This window comes from Macrotis lagotis, chromosome 1, assembly GCF_037893015.1.
Source record: "Macrotis lagotis isolate mMagLag1 chromosome 1, bilby.v1.9.chrom.fasta, whole genome shotgun sequence".
Lineage (NCBI taxonomy): Eukaryota > Metazoa > Chordata > Mammalia > Peramelemorphia > Peramelidae > Macrotis > Macrotis lagotis.
Genome location: NC_133658.1, coordinates 24,579,482 through 24,604,960, shown reverse-complemented (window position 1 = coordinate 24,604,960; position 25,479 = coordinate 24,579,482). Strand labels below are relative to the sequence as shown.

The window sequence follows — 25,479 nt, the reverse complement described above, 5'->3', positions numbered from 1 at the left end:
AAATGCTAACTTGCTAGTCCTCAAGTGAATAATTCATTTTTGTTTCTACCCTTGTAGCACAAGTGTTGCCCCCCCGAGGTCTCCCGTCCCCAACTCGGCTCAATTCCACACATTCCTTTTGAGACCCAGGGCTAGGACCACCATCTCCAGGAACATTTGACTGTCTCAAGCTAAGGTCTATGCCAGTTAAGTTGGCTTTTATCTGTTCATATGAGCCTTTTCTCCATAATTTGTGGGCCATACCTCTAACCACAAGGATACATGCAGGCTACATGGCAGCATCTTGCATTTATAGAGTTCAATAATCGTTCAAGTACTCTTTTAGGGAGGTCACACAAGTACTATCTATCTCTGTGCAAATAGAGCAGATGAGGCTGAGAGGCAGGGACCTCCCTGCTCCTCTACCCTTTAATGACACCTTTCTCTTGGTCCTACTTCCTAGCTACCTGATCCCTCCCTTCCTAGTCCCCACGGATGGATCTTCATTCACGCTGTCTATTCACCTGAGCCATGGCCTAAGCCTTTGTCCTGGGTCCACTCTTTTCTTGCTATACTCTCTCACCCAGTGATCTCAGCTCCCAACATCCAATTACTTCTATACATTAAACTATTCTCTGATCTATAAATCCATTCCTAAGCCCTGCCCTGAGCTCCCATCTCTAAAGTCACCAGCTGCCTTGAAGACATCTAAAACTCAACATTTTCTGAACACAACTCATCATATTCCCAAGTCACCTTCTGAGTCACCTGGGTTTGCAACCTGTCTTTTCTCACAAATCCAGCCTTCTACCAAATCTTTTTTCAATCTTCTCAACAATAACACAATCCCTTCTTTCCACTCACACAAACACCACCCTGATTTGGATTCTCGTCATCTGGCCTATAGTTAGGGCTATGTGAACAATCAATTCCCCCACACTATTTGATGCTATAATTACACACAATATCTTGAATGGTTCCAGCCTAGTGGAAATACATAACAGGAATTTTAATTATTTGCACTAACTGGCTGCCACAAATCTTTCCCTGGAGTGCAGCTCTAACCATCCACCTGCAGTGGCTCTTGAGCAGCTCCAGGACCAAGCACAAAGACGACTCTGGTATACTCCTCCTCCTCATCTATCTCTTGACTTCCTTAAGTAGCCCAAACCCCACCTTCCACAAGGGGTGTTTCCAAGTCTCCTTCAATGGTCTCTCCTGGAAGATGCCTCTGGCCATGCTTCACGTTTGTGGCTCCCATCAGAATAGAAACCCTTGAGATCAGGATGTTAGGCTCTTGTGCCATTCCCTGGTGCAGCCACCCAGGGAGCACCAGGGCTTGAGTCAGTCAGGATTCGGTCCAGTCCAGTGCTTTCTACGCCCCAATGTGCTACCTTCCCAGTAAAGACTACAGTTTCAAGAGAAGCTGACCAGAGTCCCCCCTCCATAGTGGTAAATATCCTATGACTACTCACCCTCACTCCCATGATAACAGCAATCATTCTTTCCCCTCAGAGATAAAGATCATTTAATTCAACCATAACTTGGAGAATATAAAAATGATTATAGTATATCCACAGTGAAATTTTAAAAGCTGCTTTACAAAAAAATAAGTTTTTAATACATCATGCATACATAAATTCAATGTTCAAAATAAAGAGGCCAAGTTCTCAGCCCTCTCCAAAACAGTTTCCAGTATTCCAAGGCCGTGTGTATACAGGTATAGAAACACTGATGAAGCAGGCAAAAGTAGAGAAACAAAGGGTAAAGAGGAGATAGTGAGGGCAGGCTCAGAATCGCTGTGGTCTGAATAAAATACATAATTGCACCAAGCCAAACTACTTAATTTACATGGGCAGCAAGAAGGATGAAAGGACAGAAAAAAATAAGGCAATTCTGGTCAACTGAAATTGTTGCAAGTCTCTCTATAATGAGTCTTTTTTCTGTCTACATCCTACTAATCTAACACAAGGGCAAAAAGTAGACTCCAGGGAGCTAATTTCCAGCTCCAAAGTTTCATTCCTCACTGGTTCCTGATCACTGCTCTGTATAACCAACTCCATGCTTCTGTTGACTAAGTTTCTGAAAGAGGTCAGGAAAACAGATTTGCAAATGAAACTCTCTTAGTAGTTGCTGTTAAATGGGACTAGTGCTGACACTAACAGATTGAAGTGCCAGAAAATCCTGACTTGGGCTTTTCTAGAGACTAATTACTACGCTAAGATCAAGGGAAAATGGAATGGGCTATTTCAGCACACTGTTAAGGAAGCACATCCCCAACTAGGGGCAGGAATCAAATGATCAATAGCATACATTCTCTCATTCTCGTTCTTGTATTCCAGAAGTTAGTATATTGCTAACAAAATAGCAGTTGTGCTTTTTGTTGAGACACCTAATTAAAAACATACTACAAGAGATTAGGTAAGAGTCAATAGACTGGTTAACCATTGAAATTCAAGCAGAGAGCAGATCTTTGTTCCTTTTTAACCCAGAACCCCCCAAAACAAAACTGCTAACAGGGTTTGGGAAGACTGGTAGAGGGCAGGGAAAGGAAGGAATAGTTATACCTGGACTCACAAGAAAAAGCTTTACTCATAAACAATTAGAGGACAAAACCTTCATGTTTAAGGGAAATATTTGCTCAAAAAACTCTGGTACCTAAATCAAGAGCCAGAACTTCATCAGCCTGGGCCCTCTTTGGCAGCTGAGGCTTAATTATGCTATCGGCACCAATGAAGTAATGCCAAGGGGCCACTCACATGTCAATTCTAGGAAGAGGAGTCTTGGACTCAAATTTTCAAAATTCCACCAATCACATCTTTTTGATCCCCAAACTGCCTTCTTTGGCTTCCTACTCGACCCTCAAACTTCTTCCTTTAAACCACTTTTCCTTAAAGGGGGGAAAGGAAAAAAATGCCATGCAGGTTGAGAAGACAGACTAGAGGAACATGAAGAATCTGGGTGAGGACAGCACCCATCCATGTCCTCCCTACTCTAGGGGAACAAATGGCAGCCAGGCAGAGTGGTTAAGTTTTTTGAGGGGAAATAATTTTGATCCTGTAATTTCAGAAAATCCAGTGTTTGGACTAATTAGCCTATTTAGATACACCAAACCTCCAAGTTGAAAATTCAAGTAAGATTTAAATTTTTTTTCCTCTGCCAGACTCTAAAATTATTTTCTTCTGATTACTTCTGATTATTCTCCCCAAAATAGCAAAGCATATATTTTCCATAACTTACACAAACATTTAAAAATGTTATATTTGTTTTTAGTGAATTTCAAATAAAACCTCCAAATCATTTTCTCCGGAATCTGCAGCAGTCACCAAGTTCCCACCTCTTGACAACTTGTCGATTTTATTACTTGCTTGTCTTTTTGGGTTAACAAAAACCACCAGATTTTGCTTTATCAATTAGTTCATTCACATACAGACTATACAAGCTATGTGACTAAGAATGTTATGTGTCTCAATAATCCAGTCCACAAAAAGGGAAGGAAACACTGCCACTCTTAAAAGGAAATATTTTCAAAAAATACTTTAGCCCAAGATTAAGAAATTATAATATAATCTGACAAATTGCCTTTTTAAAACATACTAGTTTTTAAAGTTAAGTAAAATGGCTCACAAACCATTAAACTTCTAGAATTGACTACACAGAGCCTTTCAGAATAAAATACTTTTAAAAAAAGATACACATACACACACACATCATAGTTACACTTTGACATTGTCATCAACACAAAATTCTGAAAACCAACACTTCAGTAGTAACATGGAGAGAAAAGACTCCCAAGAGTATCTATACCAAAGATGTGATTACATTAGAATACAGACAAGGTAACTGACATTTAACATTCTGGATGAGACATGAACAGCTGTCTGAAGACAGACCAGCATCCCTGAAGAGGCTCCATCAAGTGACACTATTTCCCACACAGCAGGTTTACCGTGACTTTACTGAATGAATTTAAACAGGGGATACTCAATGAATGAGCAGAGTCCACCCCTCTATATTCATTTTAGAGGTTTCTCTTGGCATAACTCAAGATTTCTTTTCACAACTTAAAAAAAATACTTCTGTCCTTTCTCTCACTTTGATTCAGGTCATACTCTATTATTATAAAAGTCACTGGAATACATTTCTTTTTTTTTAAAGGGAAAAAAAGTCTGCATATTCCATTGTGGTTGTGGAAGGCTCTGGTGATTTCAGACAACACATCAGGGTAATCTCAGTAGCTCTAGGAGAGCGCCCACTGCTCCAAAGTAACCCTAGAAAAGCAAAAAAGTTAATATACTTATTAATAAGGTATAGACAAATGCATGTTTCTAAATAATTACTAAAATCAAAGCATAATTGGGAGAATATGAGAATAGTAGATATGAGACTCCCAATCTATGTTCATATGTTCAGGAAAAGCAACATGCAGAAAAAACACAGAACCTTATTTATGAAGATTTCTAGTTGTTCAGCGGCAGGGATTGAGATCTCTTGCATCAAAGAATATCCTGCTTCAGATATAACTTCAAGAAAGGCAAGATAATCACATATTAAAGATGCGATTACCACAATGATTTTGTTTTATTTCAGGGTGGAAAAGTAGGCTATTTCCTATAGAATTTCCCTATTTCAGCCAAAAATTGGGAATTTTTCTTTTCAATACAGCAAAACAAAAATCTACCACTTTGAGCTTTATAGTTGCATACCTTAAATTATTCATGCTAGGCACTCTTCCTCCCAAAAGGAAGAAAACATTAGTGTTCATTATTTTTACTTCTACTTCAAACCAATGAAAAACACAGTAATTTAACTTGTGCCTCAAACATTAACAGAAAAAATGTATTTTAGTTTATGATTTTTTTTGAATGGGCTTACCTCATGCTCTGAAAAAAGTGCTTTCAACTGTCCCTTGGACCAATAATCCAAAGCATAAGCAAGAAGTCTCATGGAAATGGTATTAATTCGCAAAAAATTTCCAACAAATATCACCTGGTTAATGTTCTGGGCACAATGAAAAAAAGGCAGTTAGATGTCAACATGGTTTCCATTCCATTTTTAAAACCAGACCCAAATAGCATTTCTTTTGCTTATCTTTAAGACTTATTTAATTAGACAAACTTTATTGGGGGGGGGGGGGGAATAAAGGGTTTAAAAGTATTTGAAAGAGCCAGGTTGCTATTACTTGTTCATGAGCTTAGCTTTCCTAATTCTAAGCCCCCTTTTCACAGGATGCCAGAAAAGGCAGACATCTCTGCAATAAGTGACCCTCATCTAGTATTTATATTGTATACCCAAATTCCCATGGTGGAATCTCCATCTCCTTCCCCTTATGTATAAAACGAAGGTTGATGGTATCTCTCTCAGATTTTATACTACTTTAAGAACAGTAAAAAATTAAAAGGAACAAATTTCATTTCAATTCATAGTAGAAATGAAAGAAGAAACATACTGATATAAAATGGATTTGTTCTTGTTATGGTTGGCTTTTATTGTTTTGTTTTGGTTTTGGTGAAGGCAATCAGGGTTAAGTCAACACAGCTGGTAAGTGACTGAAGCTGCATTTGAACTCAGGTCCTTTCTGACTTCAGGGTCAGTGCTCTATCTATTGACCTCCAAGCTGCCCCCTAAAATGGAACTCAAAGCCTTAATATAAGCTGATATAAATGAGGTGGTCGCATGAAAGCACATCAGGTATATTTTCAAATACAAGGTTCTTAATTTTAAAAAAATGTCTTTTTTGCACTTTATACACAAATGTCACTTTGCAAAGTAAAAAAGATGCTTAGAGGGGGGTGTGCTTCCTTGGTACTTCAGACAAAACCACACATTTCCAACACTAAACACTGCTCTGACAGGAGCCACTAAAAATTAAAAGCATCTTGTCTAAAAACATACTACCACCAAAGGTAAAACACCAAAACTGCCTCCCCAATTCACTTTATCTGTAACTCTATTCGTCATTAGGGAGGGTTGCATCTTCCAGTGACAAAGAGTCCTGGTTTATTAGGATCAGAGCATTTAAAGCCAGGAAAGCTTTATATGCCAAAGCTTAATGTTGTAGAAAAATACTATACAAGGGAGCTAGAGTCAGCACTTCCCACCAGTGACTTTCTAATTTAAGAGACTACAAATAAAGCAAATTTTATAAACTCTTATCTATCCTTTTTTTGGTTACAGATTCTTTCCTTAGCTGTAAGTTATAACCTCCCTTTCTTTTTTTAAGATTTTATTTTTTGAGTTTTACAATTCCCCCCCCAATCTTACTTCTCCCCCCCCCCACCCCCCAACAGAAGGCAATTTTTAGCATACCATCTATTTAGAATTAGTTGCAACATATGGTAAAAGATACTGGTCTCCAAGTCTATTTTCTACCAAATTTTTCTCCCAATTTTTACCAAACAGATTTCCTTACCCATGGACAGTGTTCTTAGGGTTATCAAACACTTGATTGCTATGTCTGTTATTCATTCAACTAATCTACTTTTCTTCTCTTAATTCATAGAAAAAATAAATATCACACCGAGGGCAACAGAGAAGTACCCTCTGTGGAAGATAAGATCCATTAGAACAGAAGAAGTGTTATTCATTAAATTGAAACCTCCCCAGAACCCAGCATCTGGCACTTAACATACATTTACTGCTTATGGTAGGTGAGAGCAATGAGAAACATGCTCCTCCCCTGAAGCACCCAAAGCAAAATTCAGCCACAAAAGAAGAGGAAATTAGCAGAAAAGAAGGTCTTCAGTTCACCGGATTTAAGCCCTTAAGCCCTTGTAGTGAAGTTATGGCAAGACATGCCCAGGATGGGCAAGCCTGGATAGACTGAGAAAAGACATAAATGTCTCCCCCATTAGGTTCCTTAGAGGCAGGGACTGTGTTTTGCTTTTTTGCTTGTGTGAAGGGGGCACTGGGACTGGAGTCAGGAAAATCCGAATCCAGCTTCAGACATTTAATAGGCAAGTCATTTAACCTCATTTGTAAAATGAAGATAATAATATCAAACTTCCAGGGTTGTTGTGAAAATCAAATGAGATGATAATTATAAATGTTATTATTATACTTTATTTGCAATATAGTAAACACTTAACTAGGCTTGTTAACTTGACTTTTAATGCATGTATACATTAGCCTTTCAGTACTTATGTGAGGAAGTAGCTATCAGCTGAATATTTAACTTAGCCCTTTTAGGGGTCTTCCATTATGTGTGGAATGGACACCGATAGATAGATAGATAGATAGATAGATAGATAGATAGATAGATAGATAGATAGATAGATAACAAGCAAAAATGCTTAAGAGTTCAGCAACATAATGAAAACCAGAGGGAATATAGGGACTTGATGCTGACCAAATATGATGACTACTTTTAATATGAACAAGTAAGATGGTAGACACTGTCCAAGGCTCACCTAATTTTCTAAATATACATAGTCTTGGGCACAATCCCTCTACACCTCACTTTCTTCACCTTATGGGGGGACTAAGGGGGAAGTGAAATAATAGCTTGATGTGAAAATTTACTTTAAAATATCTTCAAATTCTATAAGTTCATGTTAATAAATACCTGTCTTCAAATTTCCTTCTAATTTTGAAGTTATAGGGAAAAAAAAGATTACATTAAATGAGCAAGCTACAAAAAAGCCAGAGTATACCAAAACCAGTCAAATTACTGAAATAAAATTTATATAGTTCATCTGCTACATCTTAATGGGATGTATATAACTATCACTAAGCAGCATATCAAGTTGTTTACAAAATGAAGTCAGTACACTGGAAAAGCAAGAATTTCTGAACTGGCCAAAAGGGGAAGGTCTGGAGAGGGAGAAAAAGAAAAAGAGAAGGCACTGAGTGTAGAGAAAACTAAGCCTTGGTTTCCCCTTTCCCCACTAGTAAATTTGAGGTTGAAAAGACTCAGCCCGGTCCACCCCCATGTTAAACCAACTCCATCTCAAAATCCTGGTACCAGACATCCCAGTGCCCAACACCAGGGAGTGGGCAACATCAAAGCAAGCACTCTCAGAACACTGGAGTTTCCAGTGTCCTCTTTTCAGTCCTTGATTAAAAGAAAATGGATCACTAAACCTGTCCCCAGTAGGGATATTAGGAAACTGAGGGCTCATTGGGAGAATAAAGTGACAAATGATACCTCCCTCTAATGAAGCAAGAAAATTTGCCTGAAGGGTTTTTAATTAAAGCTTACAGCTACTTAAACTATCAATTAGAAGAGAAAGGGAGAAAAAGGCAAACCAAAGAGCAGGATACTCTACTAAAGTCACTGCCCCCTGCAATAATGCAGACTGTTTTCCTCAGGTCTAGGGTAGTGGACGGAACCATACAAGGTCCATTCTGGAACACAGGACACTGAAGATGGGAGAAGCCCAAGTGCAGCTATGTGACAAGGATTCTTGGATAGTCATGGGGGCCTGGACAGAGGGAAGTCTTAGGGGATAGTAAAAAAACAATGAACAAATCTTTCCCTACTTTGACCTCCGATACTTCCTCGAAGTATCATTTGCCTTTTCTACAATCCAGGTCTGCCCTGATCTTCCTGATATCATAATCACTCAAATCTTTTCTTATCTACCAGATATTTCCTGCTTCAACACAATGTTGGAGGCCTAGGTATGGCTCCAAGTGACAGGATCATTATCAATAAACTGTAAGAACACTGGCCTCTCCCTCACACCCTTGGGAGAAATAAGATAATGTAAGAAAATAACTGACTTATGGAGCCCTTAAAGGTTTTTTGGATCTTTACAGCAGCCCTGTGAGGCAGACAGTTCAGGGATCACCCACATTCTACAGAAGATAAACCGAGGCATACAAGGTTTAAGTGACTCGCCCAGTCACACAGTCTGTGCTGAAATTCAAACTCAGGGGTTCCCAACTCCAAACCTACCCTTATCAAGTTAACTAAATGCTGACTTCAAACAGAATTCTCCAAATTAGGAGGCAAAGTGTAAAAAACTAAATGCTCCTTTAATGTTAAGCTCCAGCTCACTGCTTCTGCCCAAATGAAGTGAAGATCTGTCTTGGTTCTTTCATAGCCCTGTACAATGCTGCTTGACATCAAGGCAACAAGGCAGCACTGTAAAGAAGCTGAAAGCCCCAAGAGAGAAGTGTCCAGTCTCCTGGGACCATTGGCCCGGCTTCCTCTTTGCCCCACAGTCCCCTTCCCTTCCCTCTTGACCACCAGCTCCCCCCCCACCAACACCCAGAGTCCTTGATGCTGCCTTCTCCTCCAAAATGTTACTTTTATTCCCACTAATGCTAGAATCTCAAGAGTCCCCCAACACGTGGAAAGACGTCTCTCTCTGTCTCTCTCTCTTTTTTCCGAGGAGTCATGAAAGATTCGTTTCTCTTATTACCTCATTAAGGGCACACATTCGTGCTATGGAGCCAATGTTGTTGGTGATGGTGATCAGAGTCGCTCTGGCCAGGTCCTCCTTACTGACTGCCTCTCTTTTCTCCTTGCTCATCATGTTTCCAAAACTATAATGAGAATATTGAAAACCCAGCACTATATGAGGGGAAAAACAAGGCAGTGCAAAAGATATTGGACACTTAGTACAGTTAAACTCAATTCTGAAACAAATAAATTTTTATTTTAAAACTATAGGGGAATTAGCCAAAGAAAAACATTTGTGTCAACAGGAATACAAAAGTAATCTAAACCAATAAGCAGCTATGTAATAGGGTTGCAGTGGCATTTTAAAGATGAGCAGAAGAAAATCAAGCTATTCAACTGGGTCTGTCTTTACTTATTACCTCAATCCACTGGAAGTCATTCAGCCTCCTCAGTCAAGGTCCAAGAAGATTCCGGGCCTTGAACCACTTGGGTTCATTTGATCCCTTTCCTTGTTCCTTTCCCAGCCCCAATCCCAAACCTTTCTTGACCACTCAACTACATGGTTGTTCCCTTTGGATTGTTACAACAAGATGTGTGACACAAAGCCGCTGGCCAGAAGAAAGCTAAAATATCTACTCCCCAATTTCCATAAAGTTAGTTTAATGAATACAAGAGAATCATAGTCTCTGGTCAATACTTCTGGAACTCCTTAAACTCAAGGTATTTAAATAGAGAATCAGATTTCTTTGAAAATCTTAGAGGCATTAAAACTAGTGTGATATCTACAACTTTTTCTTTTGTGTATTTTTTTTTTTGTTTTGCTAGGCAGTGGAGTTCAGTGACTTGCCCAAGCAATTATAAAGTGTCTGAGGCTGGATTTGAACTCAGGTCCTCCTGACTTCAGGGCCAGTACTCTATCCACTGTGCCAGCTAGCTGCCCCTCTTTTATGTATTTTTTAAAGTGAATCTTTATTGATAAACCTTCACTTCATCTAAAATTCCTCCTACTATTCTCCCCCCCCACAAAGACCGATCCAATAACAAAAACTGTTTTATTCAAGAGAAAAATAAAAAAAAGGAAAATAATGAGAGCCAAATCAATTATCATAATAAAAAACTGAAAATATGTAGACAACGTTCTGTGAATCTCCCACCCCTGCAAAAGAACGAGCAGACACCTACAATTATTACAACACTAGAAAAAGTAAATTGGACAACTATACCTAGAGGGATAACAAATTCAAACTGCAAACACATTGAAACTATAATTATTAGTTTAATTACTTACCAAAAAATTAGCCAAAAAAAGTGCTTAAAGAAATGCTATCTGGTCACATTTTCAAGTACATAAAATTAAATCACAAAGCAGACATAAAAATATTTTATTCCCAACTCCTCTTTCCCACACACAATCTTACCTGGAGGCTACAGCCCAGCCTGGCAATGAAAACCTCTCGTAGTCCCCTCCATAGATGTCTCGTACTAGTTTATCCACTTTGGTACTATCTCCACGAGATGCCATTTCAAGAGCCTCTTCAAAAGTGGTGCAGCCAGTCAGAAGACAGCAAAGACCAAAAAAGGTTCCTCCCCCAAGACTTTGATTAAAAAAACAAAAAAAACAACAACAGAATATCACACATTGCATCATTCTCTCTATACTTCAAAACAGAAACAGAAGGATAAGAACTTTTTTACAGAACTAAAAGCACCGCCCCCAAGACAGGCACCATGAACCCCCAACTTCAGTTTATCCAGAGAATTCAGAAACAGAAAGATGACAGTCTCATCTAAGAGCAAACAACACGAAAATGTCAACATTTAAGACAATTCATATCCATGCTCTAAACACATTCACCATCTAGTCATCCAAGCCAACAAGGAAGGAGAAAGTGTTCTAAGCTGATACACTGACCTGTTGCACATTTTAAAAATGAATAACCTCACAATGTGCAAAATCATCTCAGACAAATGCCAAGTGTCAAAAGACTGGAAACTAAACTTTTCAGAAAGCTACACTAAAAAGTTTGGCTATCAATGACAAAAAAAGAGAATCTATTATATAGCAAAATAATTAAAAATGTCCTCAAAAGCACACTTTTCAATACCTTAAAAACTGAACTAATATTAAAATTATGTTGAGGACTACCTTCATTGATGGACCTTACCTGGTACCAGTAACACGCTTATAATTATCTTTGGAATATACTGCCAAGATGCTAACCCCAGAGCCGATGTTCACCAGAAGAAGAGGATATGGATTTTTCAGATTGAAGGGTAACTTCCGACATTTTTCAGAATCAGCTGGGTTTTCAAAATAATAGCACTGTGACCGTCCATTGAATCCAACAGAATCAATGTATAAAATTCCTTTAATTAAGCAGTCTAGTTCATCAAGTTTGCAAAGCTGTAGATCACCTATCTGTAATGAAATAAAAAAAATTAGGTAATTTTTTAAAATGTTAAAGGTAAAGTCAAATTCTTCCAAAAAGAGTATTTCCTCCCTCAATGGAAAACAAGACTAGTCATGAGAGTCTATATCTTACATGTTTTATAGAAGAGAAAGGGTAACCTGTTTGGGGAAGGGATTGGGGAAAGGGAACAGACAGACTGGGCAGTATGATGAAATCTAAATATCCCACACACCTAAATATATTTTGCAAATGTAAGCTCAAGCAGGTCTATTAAGCTGTTTTTCTACAGCCAAATACAAATGTGTCTTTATCAACTGGCCAAGTAGAAAACAAGTCACTCCCTCATACAAAAAAAAAGTTTTTAAATTACTAAAGCAACATGTCTATTACAGAATACCCACACATAATTGCATTTATAAACAGAAGAACTAAATTCCACATTCTTCAGACCAAGGGTCTATTCAGACTAGTATACCTTCACTGAAAAGAGTATTGAAAGGCAGAGACCAAGGGACAGGGTAATGCACTGTTAAGTTTAATACTCTGAAATTTTCAAAGATTAGGAATAGTCTGATAATATTTCATTTATGTCTAATAACCTAAACAAAATGTTTCCAAGTTTAAAAAGCATACACTAGGGCAGCTAGGTGGTGCAGTGGATACAGCACCAGCCCTGGTGTCAGGAGGACCTGAGTTCAAATCTGACCTCAGACACTTAATAATTACCTTAGCTCTGTGGCCTTGGGCAAGTCACTTAACCCCATTGCCTTGCAAAAAAGAAAAAAAAAAGAATATGGGTTTCCTAGTCATGAGCAACCTAACAACTTTGCCACACAGGGAAAGGATGCCTGCCCAAAGTGTGGCTCTCCTCTGGGGATGATGAACATAAATTGAGGAGCCTGAAAATAGATGAAGAGCCGGAGCCCATCTAAAGGGAGGCTGACGCATGGCCTGGCAGGGAAGAGGGCTGGCAGAGAGCAATGCCACTGAGATAGTTACTGCTACTTCCTCTCCTTCTGTGACCATGTCTCTTCTTCACAGAGAGGCGATGCCTATTTGTGAGTGAACGCAAGGTTTATGGAGAAATTTTTTTTTAATTTTTATTACAATGTTACTTCATTAAATGCCTTTTTGGGGTGAAACAACAATGATCTACAAACTTCAGAATATCTTAAGATAAAATAGTCATCTGTCCTACCTGAAGAAACATATACCTATTAGAGTATACCAACTTCCTATGATTACTTAGTTCCTAATAACTAAATACTTGAAGTTTTTTTTTCTACTTGACAGAAATTCATTTTGTTGATAACTATTGCTGTTTCTGGAGAGGGATAGTTTAATCAGTAACTTGTTGTATTTCTTCATTTCTTTGTTAGACCAACTCAACTATCCTTCAGTAGGATCTAGAGTGTCAGGTTTTTTTTTTGAACCCTTAATAGCATCTTTTTAAAAAATTTTATTTATTTGAGGCAATGGGGTTAAGAGTGACTTGCCCACGTAGTGGATAAAGCATCGGCCTTGGAGTCAGGAGTACCTGGGTTCAAATCCAGCTCAGACACTTAATAATTACCTAGCTGTGTGGCCTTGGGCAAGCCATTTAACCCCATTTGCCTTGCAAAAATCCTAAAAAAAAAAAAAAAAAAGAGTGACTTGCCCAAAGCCACAGAGCTAGGTAATTATTAAGTGTCTGAGGTCAGATTTGAACTCAGGTCCTCCTGACTCCAGGGCCAGTGCTCTATCCACTGTGCCACCTAGCTGCCCCTTAACATCTTAAAAAAAAAGTTTAATTCTTAGCTACCAAAGAGCAAACTTCCCAATATTAAGAGATTACCTGACTCACTCTCATTCTGTTTGGGGTTTATTATGACTTTTTTGTCATGTTTTGTCTAATCAGTCTTTCCCTCTCTTTTACTTTTCAAGGTTGTTTGTTGTCCTGAAATGTTCTGTCTCATACTTCCATCTAGTGAACCTGACCTGCAGTCAGTGAGTGCCTCTTACTATGAATTCACTAATACAAGTTATTGAGAATTACAAGGCACATTCCCCTCCTGAGAAAAGTCAACATATCTACTTATACAAAATTAACTCCTTTTCCACAAACAATTCAGAAGATCCACAATGTCTCCATTTGGGTACCACACCTCAGTCGATGGTCAAAAACATCACATCTAACCTTCTGGTGATGGGTCTCATGCTCCTTTATTACATTTATCAGACAAAGTTTCATACTCTATTATTATTTCTTGAAGTTGACTATACTATGTATGATGTGTCCCAAATATCTAAGTGTGGTTAACTGCACAAAGACTTTTGGAACACCCCATGGCTTTTGCATAACAAATCTGATTCACCCCTAATTTTTCAGGAACATAGCTAGTATGTAAAATGAGGATATTTGTTCAAAATAAAATCAGCCCCAGAATGAATCCCTATGGGACTGGCTTTAATAGACTTCTCTTTCCAGATGACTGAGACATGATGTAATTTTCCAGATGATTTGGACCGCCACATAACAAATCATAATGAATGACAACTTAGAAGTTGCCTGAGAGAAAATTAGGATCATGGCATGCATGTGATTTTTGCCTTCTTCATTACCTCCTCTCAATTTAATAGTCCAACACCCAAGCTTTAAGAATTCATGACAGAAAACAAAGGAAAAAAATCATTTTAGTGGTATAAATGAGTTTCTAACACCTGTAAGAAAGGATAGGAAGGCCTCTAAAGAGTCATTAAACGGGGCAGAATTGGGAACTATGTAATCTATGTAATTAAAGGACAATTTGACTAATCATTTTAGCTTTTAAAAAGATAAATAATTCATTTATAAGATTAGATGTTGGAGAATTAAAATCACAAATCACTTTTTACCATTAATAGTAGAGGTTATTATTTTCTTAGCCTCAAATGACTCAGAATAATGGTTAATTAAAAATAGGCCCACGTAACTTTTGTGTCCTTATATCAAGGTACTTTCCAGTCACTGATGGATACTTTTGGACAGCCACTTGAATGAACTGTGTTTCAGCAGCAAGTGCTAAATCTGAAGTTCAAGGATATGGGGTTTCAATATCATCAACTTGTTAGCATTTCCTACTGTGTGATCTTAATTAAGTCCCTATTTGAGACTCAGTTTCCTTATTGGTAAAATAAGGATAGCACTAGATGTGTCAGATGATCTCCAAGATCTCGTTCACCTTTAAAGCTATTATCTTGAGATGCCAAGTAAAAAAGTTTTCCAAAAATATAGATTTAAAATTATGTTTCTTTCAATTTGTATGAGGTCTTTTTAAATTTTAATTAAAGAAGTAGTCAGAAGTGATAACAACAATGACAAACCAGAGAACCAAAGAAGAAAACTACAGCAGACTTTTCTTGAAAAGTCTATGTCATAACCTTTCAGGACATAACTACACCCCCCCCCAAAAAAGACTACTTTGCTGTACTTTTTTCACAACTGTGAGCATGAATCAGCCTTTCCAGCACCTGCCCTACAGTTCAAACAGGAGGCCAGTGCTGACATGCAAGATGTCTTCAAGAGGCAGAAGAGGACAATGGAAAGAGACGTGGACTCAAGAGTCAGCAGAGTCTCAGGCTCAGGACCCCTGGATCCAAGATTCCAAGTCCTTCTATGAGTCTCTTTTCCTCATCTGTAAAATAAAGAAAATTCCCAGCCCCCAGTTTGGAATATTGTCAGATTCAATGAGAAAAGGAAAGAAAGTCCCTACAAAAGTTCCAGGTAATGTGCTAAGCACTTTGCAAATAGCATCTCATTGGAATCTCACAACAACCCTGGGAGACAGGTGCTTTTACAGATGAAGAAACTGAGGCAGTCAAAGTAAAATGACTTGCCCAGGGTCATACAGCTAATAAGGTCTGACACTGGATTTACACTCAAATTTGCTTGACTCCAGGCCCTATGGTGCATTAACCACAGCTACCTTCCAGGGATATAAAATGTCCACCTAAAACTTAGTAGAAGAAAATTCAGAGACAATTGTGTTCTCTATTTTGTGGCTTTATTTCCCCTCTTGGTCAATTCACCCAATCCAAAAATGTTTTGTTTTTCAGGAGGAATATACGAGGAAGGGAAGAAGAAGTGTCTTAGCCACCTCCTGAAACTCATTCCTAAACTCCATTTCATTTGTTTTCTACAGAATTAGAATACTGGGAACTTAGAAGGTCCTTAGAAATCATCCAGTCCAATCCTCTTATTTTACAGTTTAAGGTGTCTAAGCCTGAATAAAAGCACACAGAAAACTAAAATATCGATTTCCAGCTTCTCTATTTATTGGATTTTCAAAATTTCTATCTATTTTCACACACACACACACACACACACACACACAGAGTTTCTCTCTCTTCCCAGGTAACAGGTAATGAAACAAAAGTAAAGTTCTTATGGTCTAGAAGGACTAACATGCCAACATTGGTCTAAATACAGTACTTAGATGCACAATGTTCAATGAATCAAAAGGAAGGGCAAATAAATCCCTTCTTCTTTGCTCTCTGTAACTTGAAGAATACTGGTTTCGAGCCATAAAAATGAAAAATGTGTTTCAAAATAGCAATTAACTTTGTTACATTCTTTTAAAAACAGGACTTGAGGTAGTAAGGCAGAGCCAATGTTAAGATACTTATTTTTGTCCTTTTTCAATTAATATTTGCCTGTCTTCCTTTAATTCTTAAAAAAAATTAAAATTGAGTCATTTGGTAACAATTCTGAAATAACCTAGGAAATATAGAGTACATATTGATATATATATGGCCTAGCAGTGAAAAATTGCTTCTCAAACATTTCCTTCCCTGTTTGTGTTTAATTTTTTTTTCCCTGTTTACCATACAGAGATCAAAAACCAAAATGTTAGGGGGTGGCTAGGTGGCATAGTGGATAAAGCACTGGCCCTGGAGTCAGGAGTACCTGGGTTCAAATCCGGTCTCAGACATTTAATAATTACCTAGCTGTGTGGCCTTGGGCAAGCCACTTAACCCCATTTGCCTTGCAAAAACCTAAAATCAAAACAAAACAAAATGTTATACTTTAGTGACTGATTCTTGCCATCATACATGAACAGGAATTCATATTAAATTTGATCTTAACTCAAAAAGCTAAATTTAGAAGGTTAGGACTTAAAATAGTTAAGCAGATGAAAATGCTTCCACCATTATTTACAGTACTATATTAAATAAATTATTAATCTACAAATTGTATATAAGCTAAAAGAATGCATACTGTAAGAAAATCTTGCTCAAATTTGTATGCTCCCCCTCCAGTGGCACAAAAGACAGTGTGGAGACTTGAGAAGTTTTTATCTCTGCCCATTTGAATAAAAGCAGGCATGTCATGAGTAGGAAAGCGTATAAAGTGCAGATTGCCTTTACGTCCACACAAGGTCAGATCCTTCAATTCAAGGTGGACATCCCGAATGCCAGTGGACCCATATGCCACATTTGAGGTTAGGTATTTCCTAATGCTTTTAAGACTTTCCACTTCCTCCTCCTCTTCTTCAGCAGTGATATCTTTGGGTTCGAAATAAACCAGCTTGACCAAGGTTCCACCAATATCCAAGCCAAACCACGGAAAGACTGAATAGGAAATAAAAGGGGGAAAAAAAAAGAAAAAAAATTCTTATTTTTTTCTGCAGCTGCAATAACCACAACAATAAACTCTAATTCCTGTCTACCAATTAATAAGCAATCTGTGTTCATTCCCTGAAATTTACAAAGAAACTATGGATTGCAAAAATTTTAATTATCTTATTTTCAACACAATTCAGGAGAAGTCTTATTATACTCTTAGCATAGGCACTATTTGATGGTGAACGTACTATTTTAAAAAATTCAAAACTTAAAATACTTCATTAAATGCAATCACTTGAACTATCCATATTTTTACATCTAACTTGCATAGTTTCCCTCATTTTCATATTTAATTGCAAAATCAAGAAAACATCAAATCCAAAGAGTCACATTCAGATCTAACAGAATGTAGACTTTAAAAACGTCATCTCTGAGGGCAATTTTCCTCTAGCTATTGCCTTAATTAACTTTTAACAGTCAAGAAAATACTGTGATTCTGAGTAAGGTGGTTAAAATTTACCCATCAGGACTGGGTCTAAAAGCAACTAAACAGAAATTCACATAGAAAAATTTTTTCCAAAGCACAAGGTGAAATAAGATCTCAAAATCATGTAAGAAAGTACATAAAATTAGGACAAAGGTCAAATTTAGAAATTAAAACTAGTTACTCTATATCTCTAGGATGATTTTTTTAAAGAAAATGTTAAATTTGACAGTCAAACTGTTTAAGGTATCTAAAAGAGTGCTTTACAAGCATAAATATTTGGGGAAAAGGATTTAGAACAATGACTTATTGTCCCTCCTCCTCATCCCTATCAGCCTATGGGAGGAATATCTATATGAAGTTATCAAGAATGCCATGGTTAAATTTGCCATCTAAGCAAAAACTAGTAACAAGAACTGAATTTTGATTGGGCAGTTTACCAAAAAAGGGAATTTCAAAGATGTATCAAGACTAGGAAAAGAAAAGTATCAAGAAAACTGTATCTCTGGTTCATTGGTCAAAGATTTAAAGTTGGAAGAAATCGTTTTACAAATGAACAAACAAAAACCTAGAGACACTAAGTATCCTGGTTCCCTACCCTAAGACAGCACTCCTTCCACTAGACACAAAGAAAAGAGCGAAGGTCCCTCCAAGCCCACCCAACAGTGTGGTCTCACCCTCAAGGCTCACTCAGATAATAACATTCCTTTGGCTCATTAAGGTTTTATCCTAGTAAAAAATTAGCTCTGGGGATCCTCAACCCAACCCTGGAGCAATCATTATCCCCATTTTAAGAGGAGGAAACAAAGTAAAAAGAGGAGACTTGCCCCGGATCCCACAGCTGGTTCTCACTCAGGTGCACTGGACTCCCAGCCTCCCATCTGGTACCTCCATGTGCAGAGTCAACAGAGGGACCGCAGCACAAAGCCAACAAGCATTCCTGAAGCAGCTATGTATCAGGCCTCCTACAAAAATTAATCGCTTCCTGCAACTCAAGGTTGATACTGAAATTGCTACTCAATTCTGAAATTATTTTGATATTTTAATTTGTCAAAAGCAAAATGCAAGTGCTTGAGTTCTCAGGTTTATGTAAGATATCCATTTGAAATCTAACAAGTTCTAATAATACCTCTGTTTTAAAGTTTTACAAACATATAACGTAAGGTTGGAGGAGTTTGATTCAAGAAATATTACTATTCTTGCTTTGTAAAGTTAAATCAATGCCACATTAACTTTATTTAGCTTCTATTACCTATAAAAAGGTTAACAATAAACTGAATGATACATTGTGGTTTTATTTTGTCAACTGAAGGAATCTACAGTTTTTCTATTATTTTCTTCTCCCATTCTCTGAAATTCCCTCCAAATTTATTCAAACCCACACCACAGAACAAAATCTGCCAGACAACTTCTTCAAACTCTATTAATAAAGCCGGTTCAAAAAAAAATCCCACTTGCCCTCACAGTTTAATTGAGAAACAAGTAATTATTTTAGTTTCAAACACAAAATAAAATTTATTTGAAAACATCAACATAACTAAGAGGAAATTTAAGTCATTCTTAATGGTAAAAAAGGATATGGATTGCCACTTGCATATTTAAGATTAAAGATCATTTTTTTATTACAAGTTGATCACCTTTAAATTCAGTCTTCCCACCATGGGAGTAATAAAGCACACAACCAATATGTATTTTCAAAAATGCATATTCTGCAGTCACCACATGAATACATCTAAAAGTATTGAAATAATAATGATCTGTGGGAAAGTTCTACCTAGGTCTTCCTTTGGTGACTGAAAATTTATTCTAGCCATATATGTAAAATGAAAGACTATAGAGATTTAGCATTATTAAAACTTGGCTAAAATTCCAGAATGCTATTCTCCTGACTCAAGAAAAGCACTAAGAGTATTATCCTTACCCAAAGAGATTGAAAAAGTCTTGATTGCTATTTACAGAAAATATGTAATTTCTAAAAAGTTCTGACTTCAGTGACAGTTTAATAATACAAAGTGTCCGGAAAGCATTTTAAATTTTAATAGCTTAAAACTACCCTAACACTCTTATAATTGTTAATTACATAAATCAAATTCCTCCAACCTTAGGTTATATGTTTGTAAAACTTTAAAATAGCGGTATTATTAGAATTTGGGTTTCAAATGGATATCTTACATAAACCTGAGAACTCAAGCAGCCACATCTTGCTTGACAAATTAAAATACCAAAATAATTTCAGAATTTCTCAGAACCAAGTAAAATTTCAGTATCAAAGGAAAAAAGACAATGAAGGAAAGACAAAGGATAATAAACAAATCATTCTATATGCCTTTGCATGGTTTCTGATCTTGACAATGGATCAAATTGTTCATCCTGGTGAAAGGTCTAATAGAAGGCTGTTTTTTGATGGTTAAAACTTTTTCTGGGGGCAGCTAGGTGGCACAGCTGATAGAGCACTGGCCTTGGAATCTGGAGTTCCTGAGTTCAAATCCAGCCTCAGACACTTATAATAATTACCTAGCTTTGTGGCCTTGGGCAAGCCACTTAACCCCATTGCCTAGCAAAAACCTAAAAATAACACCAAAAAAAAAAACCCACCTTTTTCTGCTAGGTAACCTACATTTCCATTATTTCCTAATGTTTTGCCAGTCAAAGGGCTCAAGAAATATTACTATTCTTGCTTTTTAAAGTCAAAACCACATTAACATATCTATTAGATTATACATATCTCCCAGGGTCTAAGTCAAAGCTGTCATAATTGCCCCTGATAAGCTGTTATCTGCAAATCTACAGAATAAAAACAAAATTCACACTTTTATCTCCCTGAAATATTTCCTTTTTTACTTATTAGGTGTCACAATTGGTTCTTCCAGTTATGTTTCTAGAATTTTAATGAATTTTCACACTGGGATGTGCCATTTGAAATGAATAAGGTCCTAATATTCCATATTATATGTCCCTAGTATTTTTAAAAGCATATCTACCATACTTAAGGAGAATATATAATCCATACATTACCATTAAGTTTCAATACACAACATATAAATAATGTAACCAAATGATGAGAAAGTTATTTCTGCTCCCACAAAAGGGGCAGTAAATCAGGGAATCAACATTTATACAACACTGCATAAGCACTCAAATCAAGAAATACTCCCAAAAGAGTCAAAAAGGCAAACACTAAACAAGGATAAGGAGACATCAAGTTATGAATTCTAAGACTCTGGATTAAAGCTTTAAAACATCTTTACTGCTTTTTTAAAAAAGAGCCAATTTGGAAAATCCTTCCCACCCACCCCTACTCCTTTTTTTTTACAGCCTACAATATAGAATAAGGGGTTTTTTCCCCTTTCTCTCAATAAATTAAGTTTAAGTAAGATGTGTTTGATAGCATAAATACAGTGCTTTTTGCTTGTCCTCTCTCCAGATAAACAAGAGAGCAGAAATGCTGAAACAGACCATATCATTACCCGAATGCATGATTCATATGTGCAGCCCATTGAAGACCCTGAAAGACAATAGATGCCCTGCACTATTTTATCACTGCATAATTCACTTTCCTTTTAACTATATTTAGATACTCTCAATGTTTTCTATTCCTAGTTTTATTTCTATGAGATAATAGGTCATGTTTGCTTTGGATTCGTGTACATTCAAAGTTGGCAAAACACTCCACTCATTTTGTCACAAGTGCCAGCTAGAGGTTCAACTAAACCAAAGTCTAGCAAGAGAATAACAAAACACCCCCATGCCTTACCATGATCCTCTTTGCCCCAATTCAAAACATGTCATAATTTGGTGCAATTCCTAGCTCTGTGGCAATAACAAGATGAGAAAACAAGGGTCTACTAAGTTGCATGTTCAATTTTCACAAACTCCAGAGGCTCATTTTCTAGGATAGAGGGTTAAAGCCATCCCCAAGGGGAGTGCAGTTATTTTAAAACCATGTCATTAAGGGAACCAGCCAAGTGCAACAAGCTTGGCAATACCAGAGTGCTAGCTCCCTGCCTGTTCTCTCGTCTATGGGTCATGGGCACCTTCCTGTGTCCATCTGACCTCCTGGTCAGATGACTTTTTCTCCCCCACTCTCCTAGAATCAACTCATTAAAGATTTGCTTCAATCTTAGATTACCTGGTATATCTAATCTAATCCCAGGACCAAGTGAGCCTCATCCTCTTCTCTCACTTCTTACTGATTGCAAAAATGGACACCCTTGCACACTAATTTTTATCAGTGAGTAGGCATGAAGGCACCTCCGCATTCTTGCACATCCAAATCTCACTCATCTTTCTGGGGGGGCAGCTTTAATCCTACCTCCTCCATGAATCTCTTCAGAATAAAATGAACACTACTCTCCCTACTCCTCTAAACTCCTACAGCATTTTTAAGTTTACATCATTCGCTTTGGCCCTTGCTTGTTCTAATTATTTCATATATATATATATATGTAGTTCCCTGAATGAAAACTTGTAAACTTGTAAGACAGAAACCCTATTTATTATTGTTCCAAAGTGTCTACTGCATACACAGCAGCTAATTCTAATTGAAGAACAGGTTTCAAGAAGTTCTCAAGTACTTTAGAAGACACCAAAGGAGAAGTGAGTTGAGAAAAAATAAAATGATAAATAGTCAACAGTCCGAAATCAGACTTAAAAATTTTTAGAGCTAGATAATACCTTAGAGATATTCATTTTATATATGGAAATTAAAGCCTAAGGGAAGGTTAAGTAACAACTTGAAAAGCATTAAGTTAGTGAAAAGCCAGGAGTTAATTAGCAAGGCACAGCATATTCCCTGAGCAAAGAAAGGTTCCTTATTTAAGAGGGGAAAAAAAGATTTAGAAATAGTACAGGGTCCAATATAAAGGGATAGATAAGCTAACATTCAGAAAGAACAACTACATATACTCAGGCAATCTGAGCCAAAGAAAGGAGGGGAGAGCAAATTAAAAGTCACATACTTCATGCTCATAAAAATACACTAATGGAAGGGAGGATGAGAAGTCAACAACCAGTGGAAACCTTCCAAATTTCCCAGTCATTTACCCAGCAGAACAAAATCAAAATCAGCATGATAAAATTCAGTATTAACCCAGCCTCAGCCCAATCCGTATTATTGTGTAGCTCTAGAAATCTTGAAATGTCAACAATTCTTGGAAGCAAATAAGACAAGGTCAGCAACAGAGCACAAATGGCTTCCTTTGATTTTAGTGTCAGCACAGCAAAGTAACCTGATCTGTCACTCAGGTAAAGAAAGAACATTAGAAGAAATAACCAAAAGGGTTGTTCCTCTCCTGAGCATGACTCCCGCTGATCAGGAAATATTAGATGATAATTATATCCTCCAAGATATCCTTTAGAAAACATGTGGTTTCCTCCATCAATTCGTATGGGACCAGGGAAGTCATGTTTGTTCATAAGCAAGAGCAAGGACATCATATAGAAACAGCATATTAGAAACACATATTAGATAGGTGTGAATTCACTTCCTGAAATCACCCCACAAATCTTCAAACATTCTAACCTTAGGCTTTTTCATCAAGTGGAAATATGAAAACAAATGTCCACATTGCTTACAGGATTTGACCAAAATGCAAACACCTAAGGGACCAGTTTCGCTTCAAAATAAATGGCCACAAAACAGCAGCCACCAGACTATCTTTTGATGGAGCCTCTAGGAATCCATCGCCACAAACATCTAAGCCAGGAAGACCTGGGTTCAAGATCCAACTCAGACTATGTGGGTATGAACGAACTCCTTGGACTCTGGTCTAGATATAAGTTGCAGGAGGGGAGGGAATCCAGCCCCTAGCCTTAGAATAGTTGATTCTTCTCCAAATGGATACAGAGCCTTTAAGGAGATCATTTGTGTTTATCATCTCATTGGAGTAAATGCAATTCTTCACTCCTAGAACATCGGGTGAGGAACAATACTGCTACCTTTCAGAATCTGTATTATTAAAATAAGGAAGCGAAAAGACTAGTAGTCAAATATTCAACTTTGCAATGCAAAATAGACCTACACTCTCAAAGCCAGCTTCTGAGATGAAATGAAATGTCAACGTGTTTGGTACAACCACAATTCATGAAGACCATATGGAATTAATATCTTCAGATAAAATATTCTCACTTTCTCCCCGTATTCTGCACAAAATTTTTGATGCCAGGTCAAGAATCCTGATTAAGTGACTAAAAAGTTGCTTCATGCCCTGAAATTAATTTGTATGAAGTTCAGTTTCACTGGTCGTTTTGCTGTCGAACGTTAAGTTTCTAAATAATCGTTTAAAAATTATGAAACGCGGTGTGCTACAATGGGAAGCGGAGCCCAAAGATGCCCGGCACGGGCTGGCACGGGCGGAATTCCTCCCGGGGCGAGGGCTCCTGGGCCGGGCAGGAAGGAACGATGCCCTGCGCTCAGGAGCGGGGCGCAAGGCTCGGGTCTTCCGTCCGTGGGGCCCCGACCCCCGGCGCCCCAAGGAGGCAGCTGGGGCCGGGGGCCGCTTCCAGAGGACGGCTAATGCGGGGGGAAAGAGCCCCGGGGAACCGGAGGAACACTGTGCCCGGGCAGGGTCTCGGGGGCCCCAGCCGTGCAGCCCCCCGCCCTCCGGGGCTCAGTAGGGAAGAGAAGGGGCGAGGGAGGGGGCGGGGAGGAGAGGGGCGGGGCGAGCCTGGGCGGGGCCGAGGGAGGGGCGGGCGGAGGAGCGGGGTGGGCGGGGGCGGGGCAGGGAGAGGAGCGGGTGGGAGGGGGCGCGCGGGGGCGGGGCGGGCGGGGGAGCGGGTGGGCGGGGGCGGGGCAGGGAGAGGAGCGGGTGGGCGGGGGCGCGCGGGCGCGCGGGCCGAGGAGCGGGTGGGCGGGGGCGCGGCGCGCGGGCGCGGAGCCGCGCGGGGACGCGCCTCGGCTCCGCCGGCCTCCGCAGTAGGGCGGGGGCGCGCGCGCGGGAAAAAAAAAAAAACCGGCGGCGGGGCCGGCGCGGCGCGGGCCTCACTCACGCGGCCGCTTCTTCTTGACGCTCTCCAGGCGCTGGCGGGTGGCGTGCGTGGCGCCGCTGTAGGAGCCCGGCCGCTCGCGGGTCACGCCGCCCGCCGCTCCCCGGCACGGGCTGGCAACGGCCGCGGCGGCGGGCGAGGGCGAGGAGGCGGCGGCCGAGGTGCTGCTGGCCCGGCGGCGGGTGGGCTCCCGCCGGCGCGGCTCCGGCCCCCCGGGCCCCGGCTCTCCGGACGAGGACGACGTGGAGCCCGGGGGCGCCGGGGGGGGCGCCGGCCGAGGCGGCGGCGGCGGCCCTACCTTGGTGCTCCATGGGCGCCCCGGGCCGGCCCGCTCCCATCAGCTGCGGCCGCCGCCTCTCCCGCCCGAGCCAGCCCCCCGTGCCCACCGCCGCCGCCTCCGCCTCCTCCTCCTCCACCTCCTCAGCCGCCGCTGCCTCAGCCGACGCCCCGCCCTCCGCGGGCCCCCTCCTCGTGCGCCGGCGCAGAGCGAGCCAATCGCGGCGGCCCGCCCAATGGGCACCCGGAACGGGGGAAGATGGATGGCGCCTCCGCCCAATGGGAGAGGCGCCGAGTAGGCGGGGGAAGGGAGGCGAGCCGGCCGGAAGGCAAGGAGGGGGTGGGTTGGGGACGGAGAGAGGCGCCCTCTGGCCCAATGGGCTCTGGAGAGCGGAGACTGACGGAGGCTGCCG

General features: G+C 39.6%; 1 protein-coding gene across 1 annotated transcript; it reads right to left on the bottom strand.

Annotated features, from left to right (window-relative positions):
• Nucleotides 1-1,577: 1,577 nt before the first annotated feature.
• PANK2 (pantothenate kinase 2) lies at nucleotides 1,578-25,143 on the bottom strand. Its single transcript, XM_074196060.1, is given in 8 exon segments — nucleotides 1,578-4,250; nucleotides 4,855-4,980; nucleotides 9,348-9,471; nucleotides 10,747-10,923; nucleotides 11,494-11,747; nucleotides 16,976-17,328; nucleotides 24,794-25,046; nucleotides 25,048-25,143. Coding segments are annotated over 8 exon segments (1,419 nt in total). The 5' UTR covers nucleotides 25,129-25,143; the 3' UTR covers nucleotides 1,578-4,199.
• Between the last annotated feature and the right edge of the window lie 336 nt (nucleotides 25,144-25,479).